Raw genomic sequence first — 18413 nt, 5'->3', positions numbered from 1 at the left:
ACTATGCCATACGCATGTTTGATTGGGATTCTTTTGTTTGGCCCCGGTAGCTGTCAGATTATTTTGCTTGTCGATGGAATTCGAGGCTTTTGGAAGATCATAAATCGTCAAGTTTTACTTATTTCATTGTCATTTCCCTGAGTCCTCGTTTAATTTGTTACAAAATTTCGAGAGTATTGTCGTATGATATTGGATAGTATCACCGGTATTAACATTAACGTTGTGTTACCGGACAGTATAGTGTTTTAATAAAGAGTTCATTGTACAAATACGTACACAAATATAACATTGTGATACCTAGTTAACAATAAGGATAAACATGTAATATTCCAGTTTAAATTAATCTTATTATAATACAATTGTTTTCAAAAAACTATATATTTATTTTTTTCTAACAATCACATATTTTAGAGTTTAAATTAAACTTTACAAGATCATTTAGATATATAGCAGAATCTCCATTACCCAGACTTCTACTACCTTGATTATGAGATATTGGTCCGACATATTTTGAAATATTTTAGTTATTAAAGTAAGTGATGTGATTCGCCAGATTTTAAAATAACAAAACGAAAATCGGCAACTGAATATCACGATAAATAATAATTTTCTGTATAACTTCCCTACTTAATAAAAACAACAGTTCTTGTAATTGTTGTTGATAAACCCTGATGCAATACAAGAATAAAACTCAGACAAAAACAAAAGTAAACAAAATTTGAGCCGATAATAATAATAATAAAATCCTCATCCGCACCCCAATGGTGCATAGGGCACTGCGTCATATAAACGCAGTGTTATCTTGATCGTTTACACATGAAGGAATGGTGATCAGCCCTCCGCTTCAGGTACCAGTCCAGGGTAATATTGAATAAATATGACAGTGAAAAAATCACTTATATTTATTTTACCCCCCTTGGGAATCGAACCCGGGACCTCCAGAACGGTAGCCGAGCGTGCTGACCATTACACTACGGAGACGGACAGAGCCGATAATACTGACATAAATAAAAAAAAAAAAAAATTTTATAACCAAGCAACAAAAATATTTAAGAATATAAGACTGGAATGAAAAGCAAAAACAAACCAAAAATTGCCATATTAACAAAGGAATTTAAATGCACAAAAATATGACTACTTAAATAAAATATAGAAGATATATTGTTTTAGTTGATAATAATGTTAATGATATGTATTGTATTGATGAAAATATTTATTATTATAATTAAATATTTTATCATATTATACTATGCATATTTATATATGTAGCACTAAATAAAGATGCAAGAAAAAAATATGTACAAACATAAAAAGGTCAAGTTATATTCCAATAAAAAGATTTCATAATTTATTATTTCTCTTCATTATAGGGATTTTCATTATCTGGACCATGTTAAAATCTTTAATTGCTCTGAACAATGGAGATTCTACTGTAATATATTTATTTTAAACTATGCTATATACCTTTTTAATTGTGGTAATAACCAATACAGTGTTTTCAGAGATCCTACAGAATGTAAAATATTGCTTACTCCAATATTAATTTGGAATAATAATGATAATATAAGAATCCTACATAATAACAAATACATTAATATTTTCTTTAGTAAATATGAGATGAATGAATGTGTCAGTAGCATTATTGCTGGATTCGTGCAGTTTTTATGATAACATAAATTATCACTAAATTCACAACATTTTGAGTGTGTCCAAATACTTGTTCACAAAATCTGGATTGTCTCCAATTACAGGAGTTATTTTCATATTATTTTTTGACATCTCATCAAAGATGAAGAAGAATATGGAGGTCTGGGCATTTACGGGGCTGACGACCGTCATAGGCTGATTTAAGTGATCACTTTACACACGTGTAACATTCACCAATTCTACCCATTATTGACAACCACACCATTCAAATTCTTGGAAGTTCTATGTATATATATATATGAACCAATTTAGAAACCTTATTCTTGAATCACTAGAACTTCACTAAAGACATCTATTGGTGAGATGTAAATATCAGATTATCAGATTATTATCAGATTATTATTATTATTATTATTATCAGATTTTGTGAACAAGTATTTGGACACACTCAAAATGTTGTAAATAAATTGTCTGGTCAAATTATAAGCTTAAGTAATAAAAATGAAAATGGTATTTTCTGGCGTTTCTCGTGTGTGTGATTGAAATCCAGGATTCGGACCTCACATACTAATATAAGAGTTTCTGCTTAATAAAGAGCTTCTTTACATCTCACCAATAGATGTCTTTAGTGAAGTTCTAGTGATTCAAGAATAAGGTTTCTAAATTGGTTCATATATATATATACATAGAACTTCCAAGAATTTGAATGGTGTGGTTGTCAATAATGGGTAGAATTGGTGAATGTTACACGTGTGTAAAGTGATCACTTAAATCAGCCTATGACGGTCGTCAGCCCCGTAAATGCCCAGACCTCCATATTCTTCTTCATCTTTGATGAGATGTCAAAAAATAATATCACTAAATTCAATAACTTATAAATACGATCTTCAAAAGATGACAGTAAAATAGAATTTAATATTAAGAAGTGATAGTTTGTTGAACAACTAAAAAAATATAATTACTGTACAACACAGTTCATACTTTAACAGGCCGTGTCAAAGAAATATAAATAAATATTTATTTATTTGGTTTTTGAGCGGACACTGTGAATTTTATACGTATATACAAATAATGTTTATATAATTTTCTCTATAAAACAAATAATAAAAATTTTGGAAAAATAATTTAACAAGTGCAAAATGTTGATTTCATCAAAGTGATACTTTCTCCGGATTATAACTTTGTAGTAATTGAATGTGATTCTTCATTTGACCTCGGGTCTGTAGACCAATGGTTATTACTTCCTCCTGCGGTCCTGCGTGCACTTGGGGCAGTACCACTTGCCCTTGGGCTTGATGGTGAGGCCGACGCACGCGAAGTGGAACCACTCGATGGGGCAGTCGGGGTTGTCGCAGCCGATCATCTCTCCGTAGGACACCTGGTGACACAGGCAGTATGTGGGCTCGTTGGGGTCCACCGGCATGTCCAGCACGTCGCTCGGATGCCCCAGACCTGACGACAAGTCGTCATCGTCGTCGTCCTGACCCTTGACTCCCCCGACGCCCGTTCCGATATTTTTCCTTTGGAGTTTTTTCTTATTCGCGACCGTGTTGCGTCCGCCATTCGCCCCCTCTTCTTCGCTGGACGCCCCCGAGCGTTTCTTTTTACCGGAGGCCCCGACGGCTCCGGACTTCCCGCCCCCTCTGACCTTCTTCCGCCCTCTCTTGGTCCCCGCGGCGCCGGAATCCTGATCGCCGGACGAAGACTGCTGTCCGGTCCGGGAATTCAAAGCCTTATCTTGAATTTCGGCGTCGAACCGCGCCAAGTCCGCATCTAAGCGCCTGATGTGCTTGTCGACCAGCTCGTACGTCTGGATGGCCAGTTGAACCTTGTCGTCGCAGTACTCCTTAGCCTTGTTGAAGAGACCCTGAATAGAATCTACTTTTTCTTTTCTGGAGTCGTTGTCCATGGAAGGTATGTCCGGAAGCAACTGGTCGGCTGTGAGGTCTATCGTCCTCATCAGACCGTGCGCTCTGTCGTCGAGATCTCTCATCAATTTGAAGTTTCTCTGCAATTCTATAGGCAGATGTTGCAAACTGTCTAGATAATGTTCCAAATAAATAGCTGACGTCATGTTGTAAATTACACTCTACGATTTACCGAAAGGAGTTCCACTTATCCGGATGATTATTTTCGAAAGTAATATATAAATTATATAATTAAACACAAGGCTCGCATATTCCCGCGAATAAAACGCAAAACGTCAAACAGACGTTGTCAAAATGAACGTAAACACGAGATATGTTTTTTTTTGCACTCTCTGGCTATTGAATGTTATATTAGCCACGTCTAATCAGTACTTACTTACATTTGAAACTAGTATATTTTTTTATTATTTTCAAGTTTATATTACAAGTTTTATCAAGTAATATCGAGATAAAACAACACTTTCAAAAAAAATTTTAAAAAAAATTAAATTTTCTTCAAAAATTAGTATTGTTCAATCTACAACTTATATAAAATTTAGTCCATATTTTTACATTTTTGTGTATTTATTTATCACCGTCTCTCAAAAACAAACTAGTTCTTGAGTTTGAAGAAAAACTTCCATTAATATTAACTGAGGCAATGTAAATGCGTTTTTCATAATTAATCTCGAATATTTTATCGATGGGGTATATATACCCATGAACAAACGGAGCATATCATTTATTAATCATCTCGTTATATTTGTTTGTAATGTTTTTTTTAATTGTTATCTTTATTCTGTATACAAGGCTGATGAAATTTTTAAGCTTTTGTTTCGAATCTATGACACCTGACATGTGTCTTTGCAATTACTAATCTACCATCGTGCCGTTCCCTCAGGAGGATGGAACGCCACGCTCGTCTGTCCTGACATACGCTCCTAGTTTCCTTCACATCCTCTGGCTGCGTAGACTTTTGACTTTCGATCTAGTTGTGCCAAACTTTTTTGGTCGACATCGTTTTGTTCTCCCGTTCACATTGGCCAAATTTACTTTCTTCGCACGCCTTAGCACACTTGTCCGTACACGACGGATTCTTCAGTTCTTTGGACACGTTGCGCGTGGTAATGAGGATAGCCTCGAACGACTGGTTGTGATGGGTAGCTTAGAGAGGAAGAGAGGGAGAGGAAGATTCCCACACGATGGACAGATCTAGTTAAGGCAGCAGCAGGCACCTCGGTGGTTGGAGCGCTACGTGCAGCGCAGTCAAGGGATAACTGAAGATGAGTCGTTGCTTCCACAAGGGTCACAACCCTGAGTAATGAGGAATAAGACGGAGAAGAAAATTTTCTTACCCATTCTCTCGCCATCCCTGCAATTTAAATATACGTATTAAGTTTAATCCTTCACAGATTTTAACAAAAATAGTATAAACCGTAATTTTATTTATCATGCTATTATGTCATTATTTTTCATGTTGTTGTTCACAAAAAATGGGAATTGCCTGTTACTCATTGGGAATATAATGTATGAAGTTTAAAGTATGTTATCTTTTTCATTATCATCATTTTTTAATTAAATACTACTGACTTTATAAATGACTGCTTTTTATATATCTTGACTAGTATGAACACTTCGAAAAAATCTGTAGAATTAGCGCGGGCGCCAAAGATTCCATATTTTCAAGAATGATTTTAACCATACAAAATTTTTCATAAATGTAGTTTATAAAAAAATTGTTAAGTGATTCAGTCCCTTGCTTCAGATTTTTTGTAATACACATGAGAAGAGAACAAGGATGACGTAAGTAAAAGACCTCTGACTGGAGGACTTTACAGCTATATGGAAGAGTAGGTACTACTAATCAAGAAAAGGACAAAGAGAATAGTAGGAATGGTTATGGTACGGCACTCATGGTTGCATCACTTACTAGTACAAGCTTATGTACTTTAGACACAGTAATGTTACAAGTCTTGTATATACTATAGGATATATGCTTAGTTTTTAAAGCTGAGATCTCAAACTTTCAAAATCAGAACGTGAACGGCCACGCTAGGGGTCGGACGTGTTTCTGCGCGCTTTTTTTTTTTTTGGAAAAAATATTCAAATTTCACTTTTAAAAAATACATATTTTCCTTGAATACCTGTTTTATTTTCAAAATCATATATGTATGTATTTCGAAGTAAAATTAATTTTTGCAGTACAAAAACGGTATATGAGTAAAAAATAAATAACTAAATAAATACCAAGGTTTTGAGGTAATTAAGTTGCGATATATCGTATGTTGGGCCTTAAACAAACTGTAAATAAGTAAGTACCGCGTTTGTAGCAACCCTGGCAAGTAGATGGGTAGGTACTGGGTACTGAGCCGAGCAGGTTGAGTACGAAGTCGAGAGAAAAGTTGCATCAGCCGCAATTTATAATAATCTGGGGCAACACAAAGCCGCGGAAACGTGTATTTAGAGTATTTAGAGAGAAAGAGATGGAAAGGACACATGTTTCGCTAATTATTTGTTCTTACCTTTTTTCTTCTAAGTAAATGCAATAATATGCCCCTATTACCTACAACTCATCGACGTCCAAACATCACATGAATAATCACTCTAATTTTATTACTTACGCTTGAACATGTGATTATATTTTTTACTGTTTCCTTATTTTACTTCTTTCATCTCGTTTTCCTTACCTATTTGATATTTTTTCCCTCTTATTTTTATTATTCCACCCATTTTTACTGTAAACTTAAAACAATTACCTTAATATTATGGGAATAAAAACTTTTTTAAACCACTTTTATTTTTGGTACTTTTTTCCAACTGGTTTCAACAAGAACCTTGTCTTCTTCAGGGATAGATATGTAGTATCCATATCCAATATACATAGATATATAGACGTGTGTAAAGTGATCACTGAACCTGCTTATGAGAGGTCATAAGTCCTGTAAATGTTCAGACTTCCATATTTTTATTAATCTATGACGAGATGCCAAATAAAAAAAACACAGTTTTGCATATTACATAAGAAGTAATGATAAAAATATACAAAATTAAGAAATTAATACGACTGCAAATATAGTAAGAAATATATACATATAATCAAAAGTGAATTTCTGACACCAGGAAGTATAATAAAGTCACAGATTTTCCTATCGCAATGCCACGAAGAAATGAAATGACAATAATAATATAAATATAAAATAATTTTAGATAATCTATGTAGCGCCATTTTTTGTAAAATTCCACCTCAAGTGTGCTTCCCTGCGATAAACTTGGGGAAAAGGAAAGTATGGAAATGTAGATATGAACCTGAGAACGTCTTAACAGTATATATTCTCTTTCTATACCAAATATCTATTTTCTTATCTTCTTCTTCTTCTTCTTGACTCTTAGACAACAATTTACTTTATCGTTAATTATACGAAGGTAAGTTCTTCAAACGCTTAAAAGAGATTCTCGCCCGCGAGGATGAATTAGGAAGAAATTTATGAAGAAAAAAAATCAACACTTTTATAAAGATTGCAATTTTAATCAGTGGAGAGGGAGCTTCTAAAACTGTAATTCTCTCTATCGATAATACGTTACATTAATAAATTAAAATAAATAGTTAGGTTACACGTGGTTTCTGATTGAAGACGACACTTAAGTCTACGATAGATCCTCGTGTTTACAAAGTAAGGAATAACAATAATTGTCATATTAATTTCAATATATATTTTTTATTATCCCGCTGATTCACCGAATTATCGCAAAAGGTGCATGACCCATGTAACGATTGTTATAACTAATTACTTCGAGCAGTTAGTAACCCCCATATCAGAACGCTTATTTTTATTATATTAAATCAATTTCATACACTAAACGAATAAATGAAGATTAAAGAAAAAAATTATCAGTAATTTGACTGGTTCATTAAAATAAACAGGATCTACTCGTAAATACGATTACAAATACGTTTAAATAAACAAGCATATTGCATTTTTTCGAAAGATTTTATGTATTTTGAAAATATTTTAAACATATAATATTTTAAACAGAACACATTTATCATTATTGAATTTTTTACTTTAAACGCCGTTTTTGTATTGAAAAAATCGTTTTTCTTCGAAATAAATATATAGTTTTGAAAATAAACGAGTTATTGAAAGCTAAGGAGTAAAAAAAGTACTAAAAATATTTTTTCCATACCATATGTATTTCGAATAATAAATCAAATTCCAATGTATACGATAAAAAATATTGTGCGCGGAAATACGTCTGGCTCCTCGCGCAGCCGGTCGCTTACTGAATGTATGTTTGCAAGTACCCCCTTAAATTTAGTCGAATTGAGTTTTTTTTAAATACTAATTATATTAAGATATGTATATTAAATATCTCAACAGGAACGAATCTATAAGGATTGCGTCTTGACATTGGCAGGTTTTGGTGATCACTTTACACACTGTATAACATTCTCTATTCAACCGACTACTTTATGCTAAGTTGACACTTCGGGCCAATTTATTGGTCGGCTTTTCAGCCCAACATTTTTTGCGTTGCATGTGTTTGTTAACCGTTTCAACTTACCAAAAGTGGTTTAAAACCATTTTTTGTCATAAACCAATTGGTATATAATAGTATAAAATAACTGTTCTCGTTACTCAATTGGAACTGACATCTGATGAGAATGAGAATTTGGGTGAAGTAAATAGATGTTTTTCTTGTCTCTGTTGAAACATATGAAAAAATTAAATAAAGTAAAAATATTTGCCATTATATTGCAGTGAATATTCGTTTATTAAACGGTAACGAGATATTCCTTATTATTATATTATATTATATTATATTTTCTTTAAGACGATTTCAGAATTACCCTTCTATCATAAAAAATTTTAATGAATAATATAAAAATGAGACAAATATGGAAAAACCAACAGTGATTTTGTACTGGAGAACCACCCAAACGATGGAGGGATAACTCCGATAGGTTCCGAGAACAACAGTCCTAACTAAAGCAGAAAAAGAAGTGAAAGAAGAAGAAGAAGAAGTCAGATTTTCAACTGACGTAGATATAATAAAATATATTTTTCTCTTCTTTGTCAGCCATCACTCTACTGTTGGATAGAGGCCACTTCTATTTTTACCGGACTTCTCTCTTTTGAGCTTTTTCAATCCACTTACTATTAAGCTATATAAGAGACGAAGATTGCTTGTAAATATAGATTGGTGTGACGTTCTATTATTTCTGCCTATTCATAGTTAGTTAGTTAGCTGTGTAAGTTGTACATTGGTGATTTGCAAAATGTACATAAATAAGTCCCTTGAAATCAGCATTTACGATGCTCTGCCAGTGAGTTCTTGATACTTTCCATTTTTTATTTAAACATAATTACCATATTTTTTCATTTCAGCAATCCACCAAGCCACCTTATGTGTCTTATCGGTGTTTTTTTACGTACGTTTTTTACTGTTTTTATCTATTTTGACATTATACACAAAACTACATAAAAGTGTCGGGTTGTGGTCCTGTGGTTAGTGTCGTGGACTCTTAACTCAGAGACTCTCGGTTCGAACCCACTCTACTACAATTTGATACCTATTTCTAATAATAAGCCGCTTAGGCCTACAGAAATAGTATGAAATTGAAATAATTGTGTACATAAATAATAAAAACACAAATATTTATCTTTTGAAAAAAATAATAAAAATAAAAATATTAATTATTTACCAATTTTTACAATATTAACACGTGATTATTTACATGTTTCATTAAAAGCGGGTTAGTAAATGAAAGACACGTGTTATAATATCTATCTCAATTACCTAATTACAAAAAAACTGATTAGATGCTACTTAATGCTTCCTATTGGACAAAGAGTGTCTGGAGAATGCAGACTTTACGAGTGACGCAGGGACTGCATTGTATTGCAACTAGTGCGCTACCGCACCGCCCTCGCGGGAGACCAGCTTCCACTAGAACAACTATCCGTCAGCAGTCACAGCCCACAGTCAGTCCAGTACACTGAAAGTCCAGCCATATCACTTCAGTGTATCATAACGATCGTACGCCGCAACACGCATACCGCGAGAACTAGATCAAGCGAAGAAAAGTCGAGTTCGCGCGATAAACAATAATAATAAACTAAGCTTTTATTCCATTTGTAAAGGATTGTTCAGTACAATTTACTAATTGTGTTTTAATTGAATTATGTAAATAAATCTTCATTAATATTGGCAGAATATAAATTTTACTAGACCTTATTCAGAGCGCCATGTCTCTCCTCAAGAAAATCTGGAAAAACAACTCGAAGCATAAAAGTAAGTGGGTTTTAGATATTTTATATTTTCTTTTTCTTTCATACCCGTTTTTAATTGGATTCTTGCCGCGAAACATGGAGCAACTAGGCGTCGAATAACTGGAAGATTTACCGAGAGATATAAAAGGAAACATAGCCATAACGATCTTATGGTTAGCAACGTGCTTAGTTGTAAATATTTATAATGGTAAAAAAGCTTTATTATTTTTATTTATTTATTTAATATAGTTACAAAAAAAATTATAAATGAATTCGTTTGTTGGACATTTCTACTTTTAACATATCGCTCACTCCTTTCAAGAACGTCATAAATCAAAAATCGTCACTTTTTAGCTGTGCATGTTTTCGGAATGCCCAGAAAATGTACTATATCCCAAAAGCGGCATATTTATAACATAATATTTACCCGCTATAGGGCAGAAAGTGTTTTTGCATTTTGAAGAAAAGGTATTGTTTAATTTTTTTTTAACATACTAAATATTTTTCAAATGGAGAAAAAACCTTCAGGTTTTACCTAAAAATATCTGTTGCACAGTAAAAAGTTCAATAAGTAGCTTTATATATATTTTTAATACTTTGTATTATATTTTTTAACTTTAAAAACGTTCTCCTGAAAAATCAAGTTTTTTTTATTTATGACGTTCTTGAAAGGAGTGAGCGATATCTTACTAGTTACGCTGTTCCTCCCCAAAAAAAGAGATTAAGCTTTTCTGCTTCGAGAGGGACTTACACTCATTGTTTATTACTTATACTTATGAGTGATTTAATAATTTATTTTTCTTTTGTATGCTATTTTTGTTTACCTCACTAATTTTAATTCTATACATTTATGTATGTATATTAACTGATATTTATCTATTATATCTTAAAATATAAAATAAAACATATTATAATTACAATTTATTATTATATTTGTTAATCGGGCTGTTGCTCCATGTTTATTTATTTATTTGTAGTTGATAATATGTTTAGTATGTGGACTGGGAGTTACTGACCGCCCACTCTGCCACAACTTGATTCCTATTTTCAGACACACGTCACATAGACTTAAAAGAAACATTTTAGAACTAGATATTTTTGTTTACTAGATGTTTTTTTTTATCCTACGCTTACATAAAATAATTTAGTAAAAATCCCCCAAGCACAAGAGCCTAGTTTCTTTATTGAAGAAAACAGCCTAATTAATTTAAAGATATTAAAATAAAAATGTATGGAAAATTAGTAATTAAATACAATATTTATTTTGACTTAATATAAAACTATTACAATTATTCCGCCTCAGTAGTGTAATGGTCAGCATGCTCGCCTACCGTTCTGGAGGTCCCGGGTTCGATTCCCAGGGGTGTTTAATAAATATAAGTGATTTTTTCACTCTATTATTTATTCAATATTACACTGGACTGGTACCTGAAGTGGAGGGCTGATCACCTTTCCTTCATGTGTAATCGATCGAGATAACACTGCGTTTATATTAAGCAGTGCCCTATGCACTATTGGGGTGCGGTAAGGGATTTATTATTATTATTTTAGAAAATTAAATAATAAAAACTCATGTATGTAAATAAATAAATGATATATGTATATGAAAACCATATATATAAATTTTATATGAAAACATGTTATAATAATGGCAATTACGAGGACTTATTTTTATAAGGTGATATAAAACAATGCAAGGCTGAGAGATAAGATTTATCGATTAAATTAAGAAAGGTGAGATGAGATGGTTTGGGCACGCGGATCGAATAACTAAACAAATAACAGAAAAAGAAATTTATCATACGAATGTCGTTGGCAATATAACCAGAGGAAAACCTAGGAAAACTTGGCATGATCAAGTATTTCGAATACTCGAAGGTGGTCAGATGAGGATTCGGAATAATCGACGGGTATGTATGAGGAGATGCATTAATGTGAAAGAGGCGAAGACTGTTTGCAAATGCAGATTGGTGTGGCGTTCTATTCTCTCTGCCTACCCCTGCGGGGAAGCGGCGTGATGGTTAGTTAGTTAGTTACTCATATTTTTATACCACACTAATATTATATCCTTTTAACTATTATCCACTATTTAATACCCAAATGGTGCACAGAGTACTGAATGTTTCCTTGATGATTTGATTTTGATGAGGCTTCAGGGATCACCCTATTATCAATTAAATCAATATTGCAGTGAATAATCAGATACAATATTTATTTTGACTATTACAATTATTTAGCCTCCGTAGTGTAATGGTCAGCACGCTCGGCTACCATTTTGGAGGTTCGATTCCCAGGGGGGATCAAATAAATATGAGAGATTTTTTCAATCTAATATTTATTCTATACTACCCTGGACTGGTACCTGAAGCGGAGGGCTGATCACCTTTCCTTCGCGTGTTAACGATCAAGATAACACTGCGTTTATTTAATGCAGTGCCCTATGCACCATTAGGGTGCGGATAAGGGGTTTGAAATGAATGACATTTATTAAAACATTTTTAAAATACCTTCAGCATACTTTTATTCTTCATTTAACCGCAGTTTACAAAATTTTATGTAATAACAATAATACAGTTTTTCCACTTTATTTTATTTGCCCAGTCTGATGACGTCGGTAACGGCGTAACCCGGTTATTAGTAGAGTAAAATAAAAGTGGAAAATGTTAAAACTTGTTATTATTATATAAAATACAGTTCCACCAAGTGTCAAGTACAAAACATAAATCTGATACCAATTTATAAATAATAAAACTAACTGAATAACCATCACGCCGCTTCCCCGCAGGGGTAGGAAGAGAGAATAGAACGCCACACCAATCTGTCTTTGCACACAATCTTCGCTTCTTCCACATTCATACATACACGCCGATTATTCCGACTCCTGACGAGTGTTTGAAATACTTGATCATGCCAAGTCCTCGGTCTTCGTCTCCTTCTATTACGAACCACATTCGCCTCATAAGTTTATACCAAATTATAATAAAACATTTCATATGTGGTAGATATATGTATTATATATACATATTTGTATATAGTTGAATATGATACTATTTACAATATATTAAAATACATGTGTCGTTTCTTTTAGATAATTATTTTTAATGAAATTATTGATTACAATATTCAATTAATATTTTTTTACTCTTTGACCCCCTGTATGATAGTATATGTAATAAAAAAGAGTAAAGTTCTTATTTTTTGGCTGCAAATCGATGCAGATAACCAATCGTTTTATTTTATCACATCGATTGTTTTTTCCAAAGTTATTGAAAAACAAAAAAATAATATATTATCACAGTATTTTAATGTAAATGATTATTAAATCGTTTTGAATAAGTCAATGACAAAAAATACCTTATTTTTAACTCTTAGTAAGCAAAAAACTCGTGAAAAAAAGAGCTATTGAAAAAAATGTGAATTTTAAACGAAAGTTATATCAAACTTATTGTAAACTTCGCCTTTGGAAATATTTTTTAAATTACAATACTAGCTCGTTCTGGTTAAATTAAAAAGAAAGATACCAGTATGTGAGTAGAGATGAGAGTAGACCGAATGCAGTCGAAATGCGATCTCTCAGAAGAATGTGCGACAAAACGATGTATGATAGATGTTCGAATACTGAAATAAGGAAGGAATGCAAAGCTGAGATAAGCATTATCGATAAAATTAAGAAAGGTGTGTTGAGATAGTTTGGACATGTAGAACGAATGAGTAAGGAAAGAACGGTAAAACAAATTTACGAGGCGAATGTAATTGGGAAAAGAAGCAGAGGAAGACCGAGAAAAACATGGCACGATCAGGTATGCCAAATACTTGAAAGTGGTCAGGTTAGGAGTCGTAACAATCGGCGGGTATGTATGAGGAGATGCATGAACGTGGAAGAGGCGAAGAATGTTTGCAATGACAGACTGGTGTGGCGTTCTATTCTCTCTGCCTACCTCTGCGGGGAAGCGGCGTGATGGTTAGTTAGTTAGTTAGTTATACGAGTATGTTTAATTTCCCAATGTTTGTGAAGAAGAAAAAATCACCAGCAATGCAGACACGGGAGCTTTCAAGAAACGCGCTGTCCGCCTTGAGCAATGTTCAGTATTGCGTGCGTTACTTTTACGTTCAACAGAAGGCACTGCCATTGCGGTAAAATAAAAACTATTAAAAAAGTTTTCTTCTGTCACAGGTGAAAACACGCGTGTATTCTAATGTAACGTTATGTCAAAATATCAAAGCAATTAATGAATAACTTTTTATATTTTAATAAGATTTTGAGCACTCAAAAATTTACAAAAGTGCAAGGCTGAAATAAGCGTTATCGATAAAACAAATAATGTGGTGTCGAGATGGTTGTGGAACGAAAGAGATGGTGTCGAGCCATCTCGATGTCCATACATATACGAGCCATGTCCATACATACAGAACGAAAGGTAAGGAAAGAACGGTTAAAAAATGAGGCGAATGTATTTGGAAATATGAGCAGAAGAAGACCAAGGAAAACTTGGCATCATCAAGTATGTCAAACACTTGACGCCGGAATAATCAACGGATATGTATGAGAATATGTATGAATGTGGAAGAGGCGAAGAATGTCTGCGTTGAATTCTTTGCATTTATATTACTTTATAATACAGAATTTATTCTATTACATTTGTCCATTTTTAATATAAGTTTTACTTGGTGAATAAAACTATTTTTTAAAATCTATTGTGACACGTGTTTTGATGCATTCCGCATCCTTTTCAAACACTGTATAAGGTGCATAGACAACCGATTTAAAAAAAATAGTGGTATTAACCATGTAAAACTTAAATTTAAAATTAATAGGATTGCCACAAACTGACTGCCGAATCAATTAATCAATTTTTTAAATTTGATTACATATGATTTATATCTCCTATTTTTAAATACTTCAGTGATTAAAACATTTATAATAACACGCGTTTTTTTAAACATTAAAAAAAAAATTGACTGCAAACTTTGGTCAGTACGATATTCCAAGTACAAATACGACTACTTTTTATCTCTCCGTAGCAATTTAGTGACGGGGATGTATTCCGTGTTTACATATCGGCCACATGAATAGGAGTATTATCTCTGTGAGGAGCTCAAGGCGACCAGAGGTCCTCAGGGGACAAGGACACGACCTTTATTTAGTCAAAATAAATAATCATTTTAGCAAAAAATTAAGGTCACACTATCGTATAATATAAGTGCTAAAAACTGGTATTTTTGTTCACACACACTATATTTATCTTTCATTTTTGACATGTCAACAAAGATGAAGGAGATATATGAAGGTCTGGGTATTTACGAGACTTGAGACTTGTCATAGTTTTCACAGTTTGTTATGTCACTGGTTTAAGTGATCACTTTGTACATTTAAGTATAACATTCACCATTTTACCCATGATCGACAACCACACTACTCAAATTTCTAAAGCTATTGGCACCTTCTTTCACATGCGAGTTCTCGGCACCATTTATAGTTGAGTTGAGTAGTATTTGCAAACAAAGATTTGGATGCACTCAAACTAGCTGGAGTGTTCACTTTACATACATGTAACATTCACCAATCTACCCATGATTGACAAACGCATCAATCAAATTTTGGAATGCATTGATGTATGATCTTTCTCATTACGTTCCGTGATCTAGTTCACATCAGCCATCTATGAATAGATTGAGAAAGCTTTTATTTCGCAGAGACCCTTTTATTTGTATACAAAGACATCATTAGAGTGGTAATCCCGATGATGACTCATTGGTAAAATCAAATAAATGTGAAAGAAACTGTATTTACAGTTGTTGTCTTATTATATGCTGCCAACTAAATAGAGCGACTCTTTAACGCGTATTTATTGTATACAAATGTCGTAAAATTTTATATTGAAACGAAAAGTTCATACAAAAGAATATGAGGACCATCCTTACCCTCTGTATCATACTCTCGACTAGTAAGTAACCTTTATTTTTCTTTATCTCGTATGCTTAAATTCAATATAGAGACAGCCCATTTCGTTTAATGAAATTTTCAACTTTATCAAATTTCTCGAATTCTCGATTCCTGATCAATATTACATTAAAAATATCGGTTTACTCTCTGAAAACGTCAAACTTGTATGCGATGCCTTTGCTGAAAATCGTAAAAATTGATTGGCAGAGTGACTGACTGACGACGAGTTGACGCATTTTTTTTTCGTTTTTTTTTACTGAATGTAAATGTTATTTATTATTACTCTGGACTGGTCCCTGAAGCGCAGGAGTGATCACCATACCTTCATGTAAGTAACGATCACCTATGATCAACTATGCACCATTGGGTGCAGATATAGGTTAGAAGAAGAAAATTAAAAATTGAATAGAACTCGTGCCTTCGAGGATTTTGAGTATGGATTCGCATATAGGAGTTCGGATAGATTAGCGAATCTCTATAAAAAATTAATAAATCAAGGTTGACTGTAATTTTTATATCTGATATGTAATTCTTTAATATTCGCATATCGTGATTGCTTATAGTCAATTAATAGATCATCCTCCGATATAATCAAATGATACAATATCTTATCATCATCATCAGATTTAATATTGATTAATTCATTTACATCGCATGAATTTTGGTTGAATCTGATTTTTTTATTTTATTTTTTGCAAGAATAATTCGTGTTCCACTTTCTCCTTTGTGAATTTTGTAGATATTAATGTATTCGTACATTATTATAACGATATAAAATATTATTCCAATAATTTGTCGATATTCTGAGAACAAATACATTTTTACGAGGACCCTTCTTACAATGAATGATTACTGTTCCTTACAACATTTTGAGTGTGTCCAAATACTTGTTCACAAAATCTGGATAATCTCCAATTACAGGAGTTATTTTCATATTATTTTTTGACATCTCATCAAAGATGAAGAAGAATATGGAAGTCTGGGCATTTACGGGGCTGACGACCGTCATAGGCTGGTTTAAGTGATCACTTTACACACGTGTAACATTCACCAATTCTACCCAGTATTTGGACACACTCAAAATGTTGTAAATAAATTATCTGGTCAAATTATAAGCTTAATAATAAAAATGAAAATGGTATTTTCTGGCGTTTCTCATGTGTGTGAATATAATCCAGGATTCGGATCTCACATACTAATATAAGAGTTTCTGCTTAATAAAAAAGCTTCTTTACATCTCACCAATAGATGTCTCTAGTGAAGTTCTAGTGATTCAAGAACAAGGTTTCTAAATTGGTTCATATATATAGCACTTCCAAGAATTTGAGTAGTGTGGTTGTCAATAATGGGTAGAATTGGCGAATGTTACACGTGTGTAAAGTGATCACTTAAACCAGCCTATGACGGTCGTCAGCCCCGTAAATGCCCAGACTTCCATATTCTTCTTCATCTTTGATGAGATGTCAAAAAATAATATTACTGTTCCTTTTTTTACAATACAATACGCACATTTAGAAAATTGCTTTGAGAATATTTTACAATACGTTTTTTAGTTCAAATTGGACGTTTAATAAATTTAATTCGATGTTTTACAAAACAAATTGGACTTCATACCGTATTTTATAAAATAAAAAGAATTTAAAAAAATATATTCCAAGTACCACTCATGATTCAAAGTACTATTGTAAATCTTGTCTGAAATCTTGAGTACACATCGCGCGCAATGACTATGTCAGCGCGCCGCGCAGGTTTGCCGACTAACGCAAGTGCTTTTATTCCTAAGACTAGCAAGTCTTACTAGTCTTAGGAATAAAAGCACTAGCAAGTCTTAGGAATAAAAGACTTTGATTGCAAAGAAAAAAAGTGATTGAAATATGTCCAATTTGGTTTGAAAAACTTCCAATTATAAGTAAAAAAAACCTGTATTTGATTTCAGTAAACTGTCCTCACATTCCATTTACGAATAAATAAAATGAAAATATTATGTATTTCAGCAAGAAATCTTTATATCCACATACACACATGTAAAATATGAAATTGAAACCTTGACGCAAGAACTGCAGTTGAGATTGTTGTATATCAATTCGTCTGATATGAATTTTGACACGAACGAGCATAATTCGTGTCTTCTCATAGTCACTTATCCTTGGATACTGAAGAATTACATGCATTATCCAATTATTATTTCAATACAAAATTATCCGAGGTAAATTGCACTGTGCGCGGTGAAATTTGCTTATATATGCAGTAAGTGCAGTTGAAAGGATTATTGTGCAACACATGCGTATTTAAATATAATTCACTTATTTCTTAAATTTAAACGATAATAAGCATTATTGATAAAATAAATACACTGCAAATAAAACCCTGCCAGTGAACGCTGAGCTGGCAATACACAACGGAGTTCTGGTTCCAACCCAAATATGAAAGAGAAGCATGGAATTTGGCAAAATTAGAATGAAGTAGACTGAATGCAGTCAAAATAAGATCTCGTGCGCCTAAATCATGTATGATAGATGTTCGAATAGTGATATTAGGGAATAATGCAAGGCTGAGATCAGCATTATCGATAATATTAAGAATGGTGTGTTGATACGGTTAGGGCATGCGGAACGAATGAGTGTGGAAAGAAAGGTAAAATAA

The 18413-nt window shown here is 32.9% G+C and overlaps 2 protein-coding genes across 2 annotated transcripts in view; one reads left to right on the top strand and one right to left on the bottom strand.

Annotated features, from left to right (window-relative positions):
- Positions 1–2533: 2533 nt before the first annotated feature.
- On the bottom strand, positions 2534–3880 carry LOC148310005 (inhibitor of growth protein 5-like). Its single transcript, XM_088259179.1, has one exon. It carries the CDS (start codon positions 3719–3721, stop codon positions 2885–2887), a length of 837 nt encoding a protein of 278 aa, XP_088115305.1. The 5' UTR covers positions 3722–3880; the 3' UTR covers positions 2534–2884.
- Positions 3881–9576: 5696 nt separating this feature from the next.
- Positions 9577–18413, top strand: part of LOC148310004 (low density lipoprotein receptor adapter protein 1-like) — a 28205-nt gene continuing 19368 nt past the window's right edge. Inside the window, exon 1 of the mRNA XM_088259163.1 lies at positions 9577–9848. Within this exon, the coding sequence (XP_088115289.1) occupies positions 9803–9848 (46 nt within the window). The 5' untranslated portion in view covers positions 9577–9802. The remainder of the gene's footprint in view (positions 9849–18413) is intronic.

The sequence above is a fragment of the Brachycentrus maculatus genome, unplaced genomic scaffold, assembly GCF_059751285.1.
Source record: "Brachycentrus maculatus isolate JH-2025_06_01 unplaced genomic scaffold, ASM5975128v1 h1tg000113l, whole genome shotgun sequence".
Taxonomy (NCBI): Eukaryota; Metazoa; Arthropoda; class Insecta; order Trichoptera; family Brachycentridae; genus Brachycentrus; species Brachycentrus maculatus.
This window is presented reverse-complemented; position numbering and strand designations above follow the sequence as displayed.